Source organism: Desmodus rotundus, chromosome 9, assembly GCF_022682495.2.
Source record: "Desmodus rotundus isolate HL8 chromosome 9, HLdesRot8A.1, whole genome shotgun sequence".
NCBI lineage: Eukaryota > Metazoa > Chordata > Mammalia > Chiroptera > Phyllostomidae > Desmodus > Desmodus rotundus.
Genome location: NC_071395.1, coordinates 49599304 through 49616722, shown reverse-complemented (window position 1 = coordinate 49616722; position 17419 = coordinate 49599304). Strand labels below are relative to the sequence as shown.

Below are 17419 nucleotides of genomic sequence, written 5' to 3'. Positions count from 1 at the left end.
ACCTGCAGCTGCCCGACTCTTCACGCTTTGGGCAGCCAGAAATCCTCCAACGAGGGGAACTTCAACCCCATGGCCTTAGACCATCAAGCAGGATGGAAGTCCCTGAATCTACTCTTTATGGAGGACATCGGAAAGTCCTACTTTGCGTCTGCCCGCCATCCCTCCATCCTGGGGCCGCCTGGGGACAGGTGGGAAGTCCCTACCCGAGTCTGCCCACCCGCAGCGCACAGAGGAGGCGAGGCCAGGAGGTGTTGGGACAGCTGTTTATTAGCGCGCGTCCAAGCAGCGTGGGCGCGGTGGCAGTCACAGCGCCGCCACGCAGTCGGTGCCCGTGTACCCCGGCAGGCGCAGAGCGAACTTTCGGCGCACGTCGTCGGGCACGAATCTGCCGGCCACGAAGTGGTGGCGTCCAGAGAAGCGGCCGGCGCAGCGCTTGGGCGCCGCCAGTGAGACCAGCACGTCGGGCCGCAGCCCGTCCTCCGAGCCGCCGCCTGTCTCCGCATCCCAGCCTGAGGGAGGAGGGGTGGGAGGGGCATCAGGGTCTGAAAAGGATGCTCACCCTCAGAGAAGAGTCCTGCGCCCCACCACCCACTTCCCCTTCCCCATCAGACCCAACCTCTGATCTCAGACAGTGAGGTGTGGTCACACCTGCCTCACCACAGAACTGAGCCCCCGCCCTCAGGGGGAGTCCCTCCCCCTTCTTGGAGATGTTCTTCTCTCCCCCCTCCCACCAGAGCCCTCATACTTTTCTGCCCCTCCTCCTATCCTGGTACCCAACCTTCCTCCTCCATCTGACTCAGCCTCTGCCTTCAGGCTACATCATTTCCACCTGCTGCCCTTTCCTAATCAGACCCATGCTCTTGGGGGGTCTGTCTCCATGCCTGCCTCCCTCCCCATCAATCCTGAGCTTCCCCACTTAGACGAGAACCTCTGTCCACCCAGTCTCCCCAGCCAGCCTCCTCTCCGACCAGAGCCCCACTCAGAGGACAGACTCGCCTCCACCCTCAGGCAGCTCTCCCCTACCTGACCTGTCTTCGTGCCTCAGGTTCTTGCCTCTGACAGCCAGTGCTCCCTTCCCCACCCAACTTGAGCATCCATCCTCCTCACTCTGGCTGATACTCCGCCCTCTGATCTGACATCACTGCCTTCACCCTCATGCTAGATCTTGCCTTCTCACAGGACCCCACCACCTCACACATCGCATCATAGCCTCTGCCACCTCTCAAACAGCACTCCGCCTTCTGACTGGGGACCTTGCCTTCGCTCCTGCCTGACTGGAGTCTGGAACCACTAACTAAAAGCCTCCTCCTGGTGGGCTCCCCCTCCTGGGAACACACCTGTGCCCTTCCCTTCCCCCTCTCCTCCCCCGCCCCCAAGGCTCCTATCTCCTAAACTCCAAGGGTCCCCAAGAGACTTGCAACCGGAGGAGCAATGGGCAGTGGCAGCTCGTCCAGGCTAGCCCCCTGAGCCTGTCTCCAAGGCTACTGTTCTCTGACTTAGCGAGCCAAAGCAGCCCCACTTCAGCTCGTTTCTCTCCTGTGACATTCCTAGAGAGCCAAAGCAGCCCCGTCTAGGCTCTCTCCTGTTGCTCCGTCTGTCCTAAGTCCTTCTTTTTTTCACTCTCCCCAGCTTTAATAAATGTCCTCTCAAAATCAAAAAAGAAAAATATAAATAAATAAGCTTCCTCCCTCTGACTTTAATCTTTTCTTCTGTGGCCCTAGCCTTCTCCCTCACACCAGACAGCCTGTCACCTCCCACCCCCAACCCCGCTCTTCAGCACCCTGCTGGAATGGCGCTGAGGTCTCTCAAGCCAGGGGACGTCCCTCTGAATCCGGCCACCCCCTGTGGAGGGTCCGGCTGGCCAGCGGCTGTTTGTTCCATCTGCCCATGGCCTAATGGCTCCAACAGGCATGGGGCGGCGGCCAGGACAGGCGAGGCCTTTGCCCAGTGAGCTCACGTCTGCCCGGGTAACTGGGCCAGGGTGGGCAGCAGGCATGTTAGGCTGGGTGTGGTGAGGAGGCGACACAGGGTCACCTGGGAAATAGCCTCAGTCTTCCTCATCTGAGGGGTACAGGTGACCCTCTGCCATACCCAGAGTGCACATCCATCCATGCTGGGGAAACCGAGGCTTGGAGTAGGCAGATAAGCCAGGGTAACAGAAGCTGGAGCACATGAGGCCCCCGGGTCTCCCAGGCCCTGACGCACCCCCCTCCGCCTGGCATGCCTGAGGGAACGTCCAGGCTCACAAGAGGGATGGACAGCAGCTTGAGCGTGGCCAGCGCACGTGTGCAGGGGCCCCCGACCTCACGGGGCTCCACGCCAGGGCCCAGCACGGCATCTACCACCAGACCATAGGCATCATTGATGAGCTGGACCTGGGAGGACAGGCAGGGTAAGGGGCGGCCTTGGGGCACCATCCCCCTCTGGCCCTCAGCTGCTGAGGAGTGCTGACCTCTGTGGGCAGATAGGACAGGAAAGGGATGTCCATCTTCTCACACTGGGTGGTCAGGTCCCGGTGCAGGGGATCCAGTGAGCGTGTGGGGTAGAAGATGGTCGGTTCATACTCCTGGGGGGTGGGCAGGACGTGGTCAGCGTGGAGGCCGCCCAAGCTCCTACTTGGCCCTGCCAAGCCTCCAGACCTGGTACCAGGAAGCAGACCCTGCACAGGGCAAGCACTGAGCGTACTCTGTGACTTGTCCAGTCCCAATGTTCCGCTGGGACACTACAAAGAGGAAGCAACTTCCACAGGGACAGGATGGGGGCTGACCCCCGGAGGTCAAGGGGGCCCTCGATACTCACAAACACCCGTAGGTGCCGGGCACAGACCAGACCCACCGCCCCGTTCTGCTCTGGGCCACACACGACCAGCACTGTCCTCTGCTTCCTGGAGAGGGCAGGCAAGGGGAACACCTGTAGGGGGCACAGACAAAGGCACGGCGGCGCTTGGAATTCCTCTTTGCTCACGCTGGGAAACTGAGGCCCAGGTTGGGGAAGGGACAGGGCTTGGGCTTGAAGGCAATAGAACAGGATAAAAGGAGGGGCATTCTGGGTGATGGGTGGGGCCTCTTGGGGCCTCAGTTTACTCCTTGGAGATGCAGAATCCTTGCCTCAGTCTCTGCCAAGACAGAACAGGAAAGCTGCCTCCTGCCGCCATTGGAGCCGGGACTGTGGTTTGTTTATTCTCCGCCGGAGTTGCAGACATTCTTCCACCTTTTTCCACTGTAGTGGCTGCCCCTCCCCCGCCCATTTTCCAGGCCTCAGGCACTCCCAGAGGCCCCAAAGTTGGTGGGGGGAGGTATTTTTCCAACCTGCTGTGCCCGTCTCTCTCTCTCTGTCCCTCTCCCTTGGCTTCTGTCTTTACCCCCTGTCTCTCTGTGTCTCTCACTGTCCGTCTAGTCTGTCTCTGTCTCTGCATTTGGTCTGTATCTCTCCGACTCTGTCTCTGTGGGCCTGTGCTTGTCTCTCCTCTCTCTTTAATACAGGAAGGAGCTAAGCATTGTGTTCAAGTCTCCGCCTGCCGACTCTGCATCACTCTTTGCTGAGCCCTCTCTTCTCTCCCAGACTCCGTTTGCCTCTATTAAATAGAAGTGACAATGTCTCTGACAGGCCATTGAGTTGGGGGCTCTCCCTGGCTGCACAGGGCCTGGCCTACTCTAACCTCCAACCTCACAGAGAGGAAGTTGTTGCATTTTTTAGTCTCCTCCCCAAGGTGTCAGTGAGGCCCTTGACTGACCCTGACCTGCCTGCGACCCACCACGCCACATCCAGAGTCATAAAGGGTGACACTGGCTGACTGGAACCAAGGGGCTTCCAGCTGGACTTGGGGCTTTCAGGGCAAAAACCGGACAGTCGGTCACCAAGGGCCAGGCAAGGGTTTACTACACTGGCTTAGATTTTCACTATATCCTTCTCCTTTGGGCACCTCACTCAGGAAATGTTTCTTTTGGAAATAAGAACATTTAAGTAAAAAAATAAAATTGAGTCCACATAAAAAATATTGAGTTTTTAAAAAGTATACAGTGGTAATAAGGAAGGGAAGAAGGGGAGGAAATGGAGAAGAAGAATCACAGGCTGGATCCCTGACCCTATTGGGCACTTTTCTAAGGAGTTTGTGTTTATTACCCGGTGTCAGTTTACTTCCCTTGTTCGGAGGCAGTTTGGGGCAAGGCCCTGGGTGGCAGCCTCATTGTTGCTGTTCTTCTCTAGTCCCCTGCAGACATCTCAAGGTGGTGGTGTGGCGGGGGGTTGGCCCAGAACCAGACACAGCTATGCTTCCCACCCCCTGAGACCCTGCCCAGGCCCCTCCCCACTTCTGGGCCTGTTTGCCCACTTGTGGCACAGGATTGTTTGGGGGTGCTCCATGCCCAAGATCCAGGAAGTGGCAGAGCCAGGCGGTCACGTCTGCACCTCAAGGGCCCCAGACCTATCCCTGCAGCTGCCTCAGTCTCTGCCCTGACCCTCATTGACACCCTAGGTCTTGGGTCCCTTCCTGGCCTGTCCCAGTGATGAGCCTCTCTGGGCCTCAGTTTCCCCATCTGATTGATAGGCTGGGGCGGCCCCAAGCGAAGAGGAGCTTCTTGAGGGATGGACCATCCCGGCCATGAGGGTCATGCAGCTAGGCATTGGCTCTGGTGGGCTGGCCGTCTGGCTGGGGTCAAGGTCAAGGGTCAGGGGTTAGGTACCTTGGTCACAGCCACAGCACTAGCGTGGCCACATAACTCCACCAGCTGTTGCCGCCCAAAGCGATAATCTTCCAGCAGCTCCCGCTCCAGGGCAGCCGCCTCCTCCGTGCTGGGGAACAGAGTGGGGAGAGACGCTTAGAGACACAAAGACATGGAGACAGAGTCTCAAATAGAGTCAGAAATGTTCTGAGCCAGTCTCTGACGCCACTCCCCAACCTGTTTCCCCATCCACAGAGCAGCGATTGCACGGAATCTGGCACACAACTGGAGGTTTGAGCCGAAGGGGCGCGGGCGCCCTCTCGTGGTAGAGGAAGGGCACGGTGGCGCATCTTGGTTCTGTTCTTCCGAAGTGGAAGACTGAGCCCCCCAGAGGCCCCCAGCCCCCCGAGATGGGAAGAACTCAGGAGGAGAAATGGAACGTGAAGGACTTTGATGAGGACGATGGGTGGGTTTCAGGCAGAGGAAACCAGTGATTGGCCTCCAGGACACCGGAGGGGGCTGACTGGACTGGAGTGCCTAGCGGAGGTGTGTGAAGGCTGCAGAGGCATTTGATAGCTCATTTAGGGAGGCGGACGTGCTCCCTCTTCAAAGACCATGGTGAAATTCAAATAAGTGTGCCTAGAGAGATGGGGCCAACCCGCTTGAGGAGAAGCTCTGCTACGGAGTCGAGTCACGGAGCGACCAGTGTGTTTCATCTTTCCGAGCCTTCTTCCTCCTTTGCAAAAGTGAAGGCAGGTTGGACTAGATGATTTTTGAGGGCCAGTTCAAAATGCAAATGTGGGGCCCCTTGTTCAAAAATTAATAATTTCATGGAGATGGCAGAGTGCTAAACCAAGTGTTGGGCCCTTCTAACATCAGGAACCAAGCTGGCCCTGGCTTAGGGGCCTTCCGAGGGTCCTGGGCTCGGTGGCCACGGAGGGAAAGCTGGTTTTGAAGATTGGAAAGTGTTCCTCACTCCAGAATCAAAGGTTGTGCAACTGGACAAGGTCTGTGGTCTGATGGCAGCTTCCCCTAGGCAGGACTCCTTCCTGCTAGGGAGCTGTACCTAGCCCCTGCTCAGCAGAGGGTAGTAATAACAATAATAACTATAGAACCAGACCCAGAGAGCTGGAAAAATATCCAGCAACTCAGAGAAGCCAAGAGACTTGCCCAGGGTCATGCAAGGAGTGGGAAAACTGGGACTTACACCCTTGGTGTCTGTCTCCACAGCCACAGACACGTGTGGACAAAGCAGCAGAGGAAGATCTACAGATGGCAGAGGTTTGTTGGAATGAAACCTAGATTCCCTCCTTCGATTCCGTGAGCAGGAAACCACAACCTTCCAGCCAATTTTGCAGTGTGATCAAGCTAAGCAGCAGGATGGGAAGAGGTGGGGGATGAGGACTGCTGTGGGATGGGGAGTCAGGGAGGGCTTTCTGGAGGAACTGGCCTAGAGCACTACGGGAGGTGATCCAGGTAGCAAGAACAGCGAGGGCCAAGGGCTCATGGTGGAAGTGAGCTTGGTAGATATAAGGGGCAGAAGGGAGGCCAGTGTGGCTGGAGCAATGAGAGACTGAGAAACTGGGTTAGGAACACACCTGGGGGGCCCAGGCAGTTGGGAGAGATGAAGACTGAGGACAGGGAGGTCACATGCCCTGAGACCCCAGCAACCAGAGCTGTATCCAACCCTCTGTTTGTCTTCAGCCAATGTCAGATGAGGTTGAAGTACCAGCTGGGGAAAGGAGCTCCTGGTGGGGCCAAAGGAAGGCACCTCCACCCCTCCCAGACCCCAGGAGGGGCAGGCCAGCCCAGCTCCTGGGAATGGTGTTCAGGAATATGGCTTATTTCTCCACCTTCATCTTGTGACAGTTCTGGCTGCAGCCCCAACAGGAGGACAGAGTTGGGGGTGTGGGGGGTGGGGTGCATGAGAAGGGTGGAAGGACCGTCCATTTCTCCTCTTCTTCCTCTCTCCCCAAACTGTGGCCTCTGGTCACAACTTGGAACATTATCTTCCTGCCTAACTGGTCATTAGTGACAATGGGGACTCCATGGGAGGAGGGTGGTCCAGGCTAGGGTCCTGGGGTGGTGCCTTATGGGTGGGATATGAGTGGAAATTGGGGCAGAGCCACTGTGGACTCAGGGGTGGGGAGGGCAGCTCAGTTATGGATGTGCTTCTTGCTTCCCTCATCCTATCCCCCAGATGAGAAAGGCTGTGAGGCCCAGGATTTGCCCACCAGCCTCAGAAGGGCTGAGGTGACCTGGTTTCAGAGAGGCACTGGGCCTGACACTTCCAAAGTGCTTCCAGGAAGCCAAAAAGCCAGGATGCCTGTGCCAGACCCTCCCTGTATTCTCAGCTCTACCTGCTTCTCTCCACCCACACCACCCTAATGCCTGTTCCTGCCAGCCTGTCATTACTTCCTACCTGGATGCCTGCTGCAGTCTTACGCCACCCTCTGCCCCCCAACTCCACAACCCCAGCCATGGGGGCTTTGAAAATGTGAACATCAGATCACATCACCCTCTCATAAACCTTAAGTCTCCCCAGTATTCAGAGAATATTCAAATCCCTCATGACTCCTACACGCCCTCCATTATGTTTCCAACCTCATTGCCTCCTCTCCCCTTGTTCACGAGCCCCACTTCCACCCATCCCACAGAGCCCTGTTACTCTTCAGCTGGCATCTGAGGCACCCCACTGTCCCCCACACCACATGAACATTCATCTCCCTCTGCCTAGGATGTGCTGGGGTTTAGGCCGAGTCTGGTTATCAGTCAAAATCTGGACATCAGACAGTATCAGCCTTAAGAAGAGCTGATTGGAGAGTGGGCAGAAGTGGTCAGACAAGGGACTGTGGAACAAATCTAGTTTATTGTGAGGTCCACAGCCCTACGTGCAGTCCCATGCCACACAGGATGACTCAGAACAAGGTGTGAGACAGCCATAGCTGCCAGCTCCAGACCCCTGCAAGTGGCCCATGTGTTCAGAAACTGCCCTAGCCCTGGCTCAGGCAGTGGCTTCCCTCCCCAGGCCTGTTTCCTTCTCTGGACAAGGTGATAACAGCAGGCGAGCCGCCGTGGAGTGAGCATCCGAGGAGCTGAGGTGAGAGACAGTGTTCAGATGGGGAAGGAGGGTTGGGGGGTCCACGGCCCCTGGGAGATGGAAAAGGGAGGTGGGCCCGGTCGGAATGGGGGCTGATGGAGGAATGAGGGGCAGTGCTGATGACTAATTCACCAGCGGGGCAGGGATCTGCTGCTGATGCAGTTTACCTGGCAACGCAGCTTCTGAGGCAGTGGCATCCTCTCCAGTGAAATGCGGCGTGGGCCTCGGATTCAACAGGCCCTTTGGACCATGCTCCTTCCCCCATTACCCCTCCCAGCTATGCCCCCAAGCTCTCCCGGTCACACCCTGGCCACCGAGTCCAGGGCAGCAACCTCGTCCCGGCTGACCTGAGGAAACGCCGCTCCTCTGGTGCATCGGCAGGGTCCCGGCCGGCTGTGGCGCTCATGGCTCAGGTAAGCCTGTGCTTGCAGCAGGGGACCCTGCTGGACTAGGCCTTTTAAGCTATCCCAGAGCAGGCTCCAGCCCCTCCCACCTGCCAATCAGAAGGCGCCTCGCACGACCATTGGTCAGTAGGTGCAGGTGGACTTAACCCTTTTGTGCTAGGAGCTGAGCTGTTGCAGGGATGTAAGGACGCCCAGGGATGCCCCTACTGGCAGGGAAACAAAGTCTAGAGGGGCAGAGGTGGGTCGTGATGGGCCAAGCACCCCTGTGGGATCCTGGCCTGGAAGTAAGGGGATGCACCTTTGCCCCCGACGCATACGACCCCACTCCTCCACGTCCCTGGCCATCCCTGCGTTCTGGTGAAGCCTGCAGCTGCGGACTGCAGTTGAACAGGATCGCAACAGAGGTAAACAGTGAAGTTTGGGAGTCCAGGCTGATGATAGGTCCAGGGCAGCCTCTTGGTGTTTTTTTTCAGGCCACCCAGCTTGGTGCTTTCTGTCAAATCCCCAGGTCCAGTCCCTGAGACCCCACATCACGTGTGACCGACCCAGTGGCGCTTCACCTCCCTGAGCCACTCAGTCCCTGGGACACAGGCAGACAGATTTCCAGAGCATTTATTGTCTCCATGGGGAGGGGATGGGATCCAGGGGCCGAGGAGCGGACCCTACATGTACCAGATGAAGCCATAGGCAGCATTGACAATCTCCTCACTCGTGCGCAGTCCGTACAGCTCGCCCATTATGGGGGTCACCCAGCGCGTTGTGTGGAACACAGACTCGCCCACCTGAGGGGGAAGCAAGTACAGGTGGGGGTGCTGGCTACGCTGTCAGACAGAAGCTGCTGCTCTCCTCTCCTCACCCAGCACCTGCTACCCGTCCGGGTCCTAGGTTTTCTGTGGGAGGCTACACTTCTACAGTGGCCTAGACCTCTGCCCTCCTCCCTGCATGGCACCCACCTTCCAGCCGGGCACATCCTTCATGATGATGGCCTCCTCCTCCAGGTTCTCCCGAAGCATCTGCAGGACCCTGCCAAGGATGGAGTGGGAGGTGGGGGACAGACCTGAGAACCCCAAGGGACTCCTGCCTAATGCACCTGCCAGACCCCTCCCTGCTCAATCTCCCCATCATCTCCTGTCACTTCCAACCTTGTACACACTGACCCCTTTCTTTCCTTACCTCTCTCCCTGGCAAACTCTTACTATCCCCTTGCTCCAGCCCCAACATCCCTCCATCCCCTCTTACAGGAAGCCTTCCTGTTCTCCCCCTTGGGTATCCACTTTGTGTAAGGGCCCTCTCCAAGGGTGACAGCAGTCCATGTGTACAAGGGTGCAGCTGCCAGCCCCCCCGTGCATTTTTGCTGTGTCCCCACACTGCACGCTGAGGAACTCAGGCCTGTGACCTCCTGACCCTGGTCCTGGTGGCCCCACCTCCGGTCCTTCTCTGCCTGCAACAGCGGCATCAGTGCAATGCGGGCCTCAAAGTCCTCGATCTGCAGGCGCCTGTGAAACCCCAAAACCAACACTTGGATCAGATTAGTGGGCGGGCTGGGGGGTGCAGACAACATGGTCCCTGGATATTCAGGGTGATGAATGGGATGGTGGTTGGGGAAGAGGCAAGCAAGTGGGACAGAGCTTGAGCAGTGGGCCCAAATGGATACCTAGGTGGCACAGGCGTTGGTCCACAAGACTGCTGGCTTCACATTTTCTTTTCAATTAAAAACTTTTTTTTAATCCTAAAAATAGCCCAGGCCTGTGACTGCAGTGAAGGAGGGGGAGTGTTCATCACGGGGCTATGGGCCTTACAAAACCACGTCCCCTTCATCTCAAAATAACCTTGGGGAGTGAGCCCTGGGCAGGCAGTTCCTTTCTTCTCCCTGCTCTTCAGCATGTTCCAAGCCACCAGCCCTGTCTGTGCTGGAGGGTGGAGGGAGAACAGCCATGTTGTGGCCCAGGGAGTGGCCTTTGGCCTTGTCCCCACATCACCAGGGATCTTAGAGAGGCACAGTAAAGGGGTAGAGGAACTTCAACCCTTCTCCCTGCCCCACCCCCCAGGCTGTTAACCTCACCACAGCCACACACTATGGTCACTACTCTGTCCCCCTGAGAGGCTGGGCTTGGTCTTGCCTATCCAATGCAGGGACCCTAACACCCAGCACCCACCAGGTGCTCCTGAGTTCACTCAACAATGTGGAGCACCCTTCACAAGCTGGGCCTTCTCTAGCACCATCCTCAAAGACCCTTGGCCTTGTGGGAGACACTAAAACACATGACACAGGTGGGACACGGTAGAGGAGCCCAGGCAGTCAGGTTGGAGCCACTTCAGGGCTTCAGAGGAGCTCAGAGGTAGATAGAGTCTGAACCGAGGCCACTGGCAGGACTTGTTCCCTCAGACCCCATGTGGCTGGCATGGCCACTGTCTTGCGTGATCTGCTTTCGAAGCCCTTATATCATCACTGCCTGGTCACCATGGACAAAAGCCTTCTAGGAGAACCTATTCCTGGGCTACTTCTCCACCTCTACCCAATGGGCTATCCTAACCAGGACCCTTGAGGCGCCTGGTTAACTCTTAGAGGCAAGCTCCTCACTCTCTAGTCAATCGTCGAGGGTAAAATCCAGCAATGGACTTGTTGGGTCCCTAAGGCCTAGGGGATTGACAAGGGTCCCTGACGTATACCAAGTCCATAGACACATGCCCACCCTCACCTGCACGAGGCCTACCTGCGTTCACGATTCCACTTCATTATGCTCCAGTACCCAAAGAGCAAGGTCCCAATGCCCACAGCGAACATGCTGTAGCCTGTGGGGAAAGGAGCGCCGGCTCAGCATCTGCATGCGAAACAGGCCACCCTTGTCATTTCTTCTCAAGAAGCAAAATTCGCTCGCTGTACAAATAACCCCAGAAATATAGACGATGGGGAAGGCGAGAGTCCCTGACCCCTTCTCAGAGATGGCTCGTATTTCTTCAGGCTACTTTTTTGTCTCTATGGAATGTCCACCGGCCCTCTTCTTTGGACACCCCCTCTTCCACAGCTGCAGAACACTCTCTATCATGTTTGTCCGCTCTGCAGGCAGGGGACATCAGAGAAGCCTCAGCTTCTCTCTCAGAGGCAAGGCTGTTGCAGCTTCGACACCTTTGCCCCCATGCTGGGGTGCCTGGAAGGTACAGGTTGGGCAGAGAGGGACTGCAGGAGGGCTCAAGGGTCTACATGTTTATGGTTCGGCGGCCCTGGCACCGCAATCTTCTAAGAGGTGGTTTGGTTCCCAGTCAGCCAACCAGTCCCCTCAAAGAAGGTCAGTGTCTGTGGCTGGGTTCCAGCTCCATGGTGGCTCCTGGCTGCCTGGGCCACCTCCTTGCATGCTGCCCACGGGGGGCTAGACAACACTGCCAGAGGCAGGTGATGCCCTTCAGGGGTTGCCACCAGCCCCCTGGCCTCCTGGTGTGCTGCTGCTCCCACCCCAGGCCCCACGGGACAGGATGCCATGAATATTTACTGAGCTCCAGCTGGCATCCACCATAATCCTGACTGACAGGCTGTGGGCCCGCTGGGGTCTCCAGGGAGGCCCAGACACCTGAGGCCTGGCTGTGGCTGGCCCTCTACCCCCTCATCTTTTGAGCATAGTCTCTTCTCTAGCCAGGCCTCGAGGTTGCTGTGACAAGTGGACAAACTCAGCCAGGTCAAGATCCAGTTAATATCAAGTAAACAATGGGTGGTGCCACTCTGTGGGCCTCATGGGGAGACAAAGTGGTGACTCTTGCTTCTTCCGCTCAGCTCTGATGCAAGGCTCATCAGTCACCTCTACTGGACCCACAGATAAATAAGAAACTGGCTCTTATTTTTCCCTTTAGTTCAACCTGTTAAAGCCACCAGCTCAGGCCCTGACCAGTGGGGCTCAGTTGGTTGGGTGTCATCCTGCAAAGCCAAAGCTCACCAGCTCGATTCCCTGGCAGGGAACATGCCTGGGTTGTGGGCTCAGTCCCCGGTTGCAGTGCGTATGAGAGGCAACCAATCAGTGTTTCTCTCCCTCTCTTTCTCCCTCCCTTCCCCTCTGGAGACCACAGCTGGGGACTGGGACTGCAGCCTTAATGAGGAAGAAATGAGTTAGGGCTGTATCATCATAAAGGGTGCAGGTCCTAGAATTTATCTTACAGATGGGCCCACACTTGGGTGCCTGGTGTGATGGCAGAGAATTTTCACAAAGACAGCCTAGGTCTGTCCCCGCGGTGGGATCAGAAGGGAGGCTCCCAGGCCTCTCCACAGCTATTGAAAAGAATGAAGCATCTCTGATAAAATGCCCTATACAGGCAGCCAACCACTGGGGGTGCCAGGAGGGGTCCTGCCTCTCCATGCAGGAACCAGGTTGCCCTCACTGACCTGAGCTGGTGGGCTTTTTTTAGTTTGTTTTTTAAGAGTTCAGTCCTGGCTGGTGTGGCGGCTGGTGTGGCTTTAGTAGACTGAGCACTGGCCTGTGAACCAAAAGGTCCCTGGTTCCATTCCTGATCAGGGCACAGGCCCTGGGTGGGGGATGTCTGTGCCTCTGGAGCTGCCAGTATTGTGGAGGAGGCCAAAGAGTGGCCTACCCAGAAAGGTATATGGACCACGGGTAAAGACCTAAATAAATGACAACACATCCTAGGTTCATGGATCAGAACTTAAACATTTTGTTCAGATGGCAGCACTGTCCAAAATGAGGCAGAGTCAACACAGTCCCCTTCAGAATTCCACCCCACCCCCCCACAGCCTAATAGAAACTGACAAGCAGATTGTGAAATTCATAGGGAAATGCAAGGGACCAGAATAGCCAAAACAATTCCGAAAAAGAACAAAGTAGGAGGACTCACATTACACAATTTCAAAAGTTATCACGCAGCTGTGTGTACAGGACAGCGTGGCACTGGCATAAGGACAGACATGTACATCGAGGGAACAGAGCTCAGAGTCCAGAAATAAACCCTCACATTTATGGTCAATTGAATTTATACAAGGGTGCCAAGACAATTCAATGGGGAAAGAATAGCCTTTTCAGCAAACTGAACAACTAGATAGCCACATGCAGAAGAATACTGTGCTCCTTCCTACTCCCATCCACAAAAACTAACTCTAAGTGGATTAAAGACCTTACCGTAAAAGCTAAAACTCAAAAACTCTTTAGGAGTCAGTCTCTGTGACCTTGGATGAGGCAATGGTTTCTTACATATGACACCAGAAGCACAAGAGACAAAAGAAAAAATAGATGAATTGTACTTCACTGACATTAGTGGCTCAGTTGATTGGGCATCATTCTGCAAAGAGGTCACTGGTTCGATTCCTGGTCAGGGCACATGCCTGGGTTGCTGGTTCAGTCCTCGGTCAGGGCACATATGAGAAGTACCAATCAATGGTTCTCACATCGATGTTTCTCTCCCCCTCTTTCTCCCTCCCTTTCCCTCTCTCTAAAAACAAATAAATAAATGAAATCTTAAAATAAAACAACTTTTCTGCTGCAAAAGGACCTGAAAAGATAACCCACAGAATGGGGGAAAGTATCTGCATATCACGTATCTGAGAAGTGAACGGTATCTAAAATATATAAAGAACTAAGAAAACTCAATGATAATGAGATGACCAACCAAATTTAAAAATGTGTAAATGGCCCTGGCTGGTGTGGCTCAGTGGATTGAGCTGGAGCCTATGACCCAAAGGGTCGCCATTTGGATTCCCACTCAGGGCGCACGCCTGGGTTGCAGGCCAGGTCTCCAGTGGGGAACACATGAGAGGCAACCACACACTGATGTTTCTCTCTCCCTCCCCCTCTCTAAAAATAAATAAATAAAATCTTTAAAAAAATTTTTTTAAATGTGTAAATGATTTGAATAGACTTTCTCCAAAGAAGCTATACGAATAGCGAATAAACATAAGAAAAGATGCCCAACACATTAGTCACCAAGAAAATGCAAATTAAAACCACAATGAGATACCACCTCATACCCACCAGGATGGTGAGACTCAAAAAAAAAAAATTGGTGTTGTCTAGATGTGAAGAAATTTGAACTCCCATATGCTGTAGGTGAGAACGGAAAATAGTTTAGCTAATGTGGAAACCAGTTTGGCAGTTCCTCAAAATTTTAAATGTGGAGTTACCATGACCCAGCAATTACATTCCTGGTGAAATTTCGCCTAAGAGAAATTAAACATGTGCCACATAGACACCTGTGCATGCGCAGTCATAGCACAACTGCTCACAACAGGGGAGAGGCAGAAACACCTCAAATGTCCATCAGGTGGGAAATGGATACATGAAATGTGGTCCATCCATACAAGATTATCCAGCGTAAAAAGGAATGAAGCACTGACACATGCTACATGAACATTAGAAATACCGTGCTGAAAGAAACCGGACACCAATAACACATCGTGAATGACTGCATTTGCATAAAATGTCCAGAAGAGAAAAGTCCACAGAGAGAAAGCAGATTAGTGGTTGTCAGAGGGTGGAGGGAGAATGGGGAGTGACTGCTAATGGGTATGGGGTTTCTTTTTGGGGTGATGAAACTGCTGTAATCTTACACCACAGTGATGGTTACACAATTGTGAATACACTAAAATCAGTGATTTGTACACACAAAATGGGTGAAATGCATGGTATGGAATCTCAATATAAATGTTAAAGACACAAGAGAAAAAGAAGCCACACAGTAGGCACAGGAGGGAGTGGAGAGAGGAGCTGGGTATGAGAGATGAGGGGATGTGGGGGCAGCAGACACTTTGGGAGCAGCGTGGATTAAAGGCAGCCTAAGTCACTGTGGCATGTTCTGGAATGCTGGCAGTGAGTCGTGCAGGGAGAGATAACGGCAGTTGGTGTCCAGCTTGGGGCCATAGTGCCTTGACAAGAGCAGGGGAGGGTAAGACTAATGGGGAGGGGGCTGCTGTGGACCATGGCTCAAAAGAGGCAAGGATGGAGGAGGGCCAGGAAGACAGAAGATGAGGGTGGGGTACAGGATAGAGCACAGGGCCTTTGCACTTGCTGCTTCCTCCACCCAGGGAACTCCTCCTCAGAGAGGTTCCTCAGGCCCACCCTGGCTAAGGCAGACCCTGGTTAGCCCAGGCGCCACAGGTCACCGCAATGGAATTCTGGCGTGATGTGACAGTGAACTCTCCAAGAGCGGGCCCACAGCCACGTGCACACTGAACTAGTTACCGAACAAATGCAGGTTCACAAACAAAGACCACAGCACCAGAGGGGTATTTTCCTCACACCTCTGCAGCCAAGAAAATACTGGGGTGGGTTGGTATATGCTACAATGGAATTGGGTGTAAAATGATGCGATTAGGAGAGCCAACCCCAGGGAATGGCACTTATGACCCATGGGAGGTACAGCTGTGACATGAACAGAAAGAGGACCAGTATAAAGTGATGGTTTGTGACTTAGAAAACAAACAAACATGCTGACTGGGGAGAGCCCAAAGAGGCCCAAAGGCTAGAATCCTTCTGTAGCCTGGTCTGGGTACAGGTCACACAGGTCCCTATGTGTAAACAGATCTCATACGGCACACCTGCGGGGCGCACTGGTCTGGGTATTGTGTTATACCGCGAGAGAAAAAAGGAAGAGACTCAGATCATATTAGATTCGTTCAATGTGCTCCAGGATGAGTTGAGTGCCCACATGGTGCTAAATATAGCCTGTAACCTGTTTTTTTGTTTGTTTGTTTACAGATTTTATTTATTTATTTTTAGATAAGAGGAAAAGGGAGGGAGAAAAAGAGGGAAACATCAATATGTGGCTGCCTCTCACATGACCCCCACCAGGGACCTGCCTGCAACCCAGACATGTGCCCTGACTGGAATGGAACAGGGGACTCTGGTTCACAGGCTGGCACTCAGTCCACTAAGTCACACCAGCCAGGGCCTGTAACCTGTTTCTGTATGGCCCTTGGGGTAACACTTTTAGATCTGTAAAGAGTTGTAAAAAAAAAAAAAAAGCAACAGCAGTGGCCACCTGGCCAGTAAAGCATAATTTTTTTTTAAAAAAAGATTTTATTGCCCTGGCTGGTGTAGCTCAGTGGATTGTGTGCAGGCTTCGAACCAGGGGGTCACCGGTTCGATTCCCAGTCAGGGCACATGCCTGGGTTATGGGCCAGGTCCCCAGTGGCGGCCTTGTGAGAGGCCAGCCACACATTGGTGTTTCTCTACTTCCCTTTCTCCCTCCCTTTCCCTCTCTCTAAAAGTAAATAAATAAGACTAAAAAAATCTTTTTTAAGATTTTATTTATTTTTAGAGAAAGGTGAAGGGAGGGAGAAAGGGAAGTAGAGAAATATCCATGTGTGGTTGCCTCTCATGCACCTCCTACTGGGGACCTGGCCTGCAACCCAGGTATGTGCCCTGATTGGGAATGGAAATACCGACCATTTGGTTCGCAGGCTGGCACTCAATCCACTGAGCCACGCCAGCCAGGGCCACCCTTAACATGTTTTAAATTTCTTTGTATTTCTTTGTTAATCCTGGGTGTAGAGTATGAGTGCCTCTGTGCCTTATACTTCCTTTCTTACATTTTTCTGTGATGAACCCAACAGCAAATTTTTTTTAAAACTACTTAAAACATTTGAAAAATTAAATACATATTCCTGGGATAACATGCAGGTGGGGTCAACAGCGAGGATCCACCACACCGAACAGCTTTTAAATTCCTTCGGTGTTCCCGGGTTTGGCCCATGCTTTGCTATAGGTGGTCCTGGCGGGGAAGGTCGCAGCCTCTCTTGGGCCTCAGTTTCCCCACCTGTAAAATGGAAGCGCGGAACAGGGCTAGGGACGCAGACTATACTAATCTCAGTTTAACCTACTGAGAAATGGGAATAACTAACAGGACCGACTTCAGAGCTGTTACGAGAAGAAATTAAAAGATTTAGTAATTGTTCGACAAATTGCAGCAGTTATCCTTGTTACACTGACACTATGCGGGATCCCCTGACGCTGCCTCTTATCACACTGCAGGTAGATTGAGGCCTTGTAGTTTCCCCAGAGTCCCGCCCCCGCCGCGGCACCCAATAGTCCCAGATCCTGACAATCGACGCAGACGGACACTGACCCGACAGTCCCCGACGCGGAAGGTTTCGTTTGTAGTCGATGGGGCCGTAGCCCCCCGGCGGGGGCATGTCCTGTTTCACCTTCGAGGCCGCCATGTTCACAAGGCTTTACACTTCCGGTCATGGACGGATGTGACGTGCAAGCTGCCGCCGCCACAATGAATGTGGCGGAAGCTACCGCGCAGGTCTCGAGCAAGGT

General features: G+C 54.2%; 2 protein-coding genes across 2 annotated transcripts; both read right to left on the bottom strand.

Moving 5' to 3' along the window:
• Window positions 1-297: 297 nt before the first annotated feature.
• YJEFN3 (YjeF N-terminal domain containing 3) lies at window positions 298-8653 on the bottom strand. The gene is made up of 6 exons (XM_024560995.3): window positions 8109-8653; window positions 4683-4791; window positions 2800-2910; window positions 2453-2566; window positions 2225-2375; window positions 298-509 (listed from the first exon to the last, which is right to left on the bottom strand). Exons 1-6 carry the CDS (start codon window positions 8165-8167, stop codon window positions 304-306), a joined length of 750 nt encoding a protein of 249 aa, XP_024416763.1. The 5' UTR covers window positions 8168-8653; the 3' UTR covers window positions 298-303.
• A 108-nt stretch (window positions 8654-8761) lies between these two features.
• NDUFA13 (NADH:ubiquinone oxidoreductase subunit A13) lies at window positions 8762-17377 on the bottom strand. The gene is made up of 5 exons (XM_024560950.2): window positions 17223-17377; window positions 10880-10958; window positions 9590-9661; window positions 9119-9188; window positions 8762-8947 (listed from the first exon to the last, which is right to left on the bottom strand). Exons 1-5 carry the CDS (start codon window positions 17314-17316, stop codon window positions 8828-8830), a joined length of 435 nt encoding a protein of 144 aa, XP_024416718.1. The 5' UTR covers window positions 17317-17377; the 3' UTR covers window positions 8762-8827.
• Between the last annotated feature and the right edge of the window lie 42 nt (window positions 17378-17419).

Bases quoted from the DNA above. Each gene is read 5' to 3' on its own strand.
- YJEFN3 (XM_024560995.3), bottom strand. From the start codon at position 8,167: ATGAGCGCCACAGCCGGCCGGGACCCTGCCGATGCACCAGAGGAGCGG. The intron at 4,792-8,108 runs GTCAGCCGGGAC...TCTGTTCCCCAG, and splicing joins GAGGAGCGGCGTTTCCTCAG to CACGGAGGAGGCGGCTGCCC. The intron at 510-2,224 runs GCATGCCAGGCG...CTCCTCCCTCAG, and splicing joins GAGCCTGGACGTTCCCTCAG to GCTGGGATGCGGAGACAGGC.
- NDUFA13 (XM_024560950.2), bottom strand. From the start codon at position 17,316: ATGGCGGCCTCGAAGGTGAAACAGGACATGCCCCCGCCGGGGGGCTAC. The intron at 9,662-10,879 runs GTAGGCCTCGTG...GGGGTTTCACAG, and splicing joins AAGTGGAATCGTGAACGCAG to GCGCCTGCAGATCGAGGACT. The intron at 8,948-9,118 runs GTGGGTGCCATG...CTTCCCCCTCAG, and splicing joins AGGATGTGCCCGGCTGGAAG to GTGGGCGAGTCTGTGTTCCA.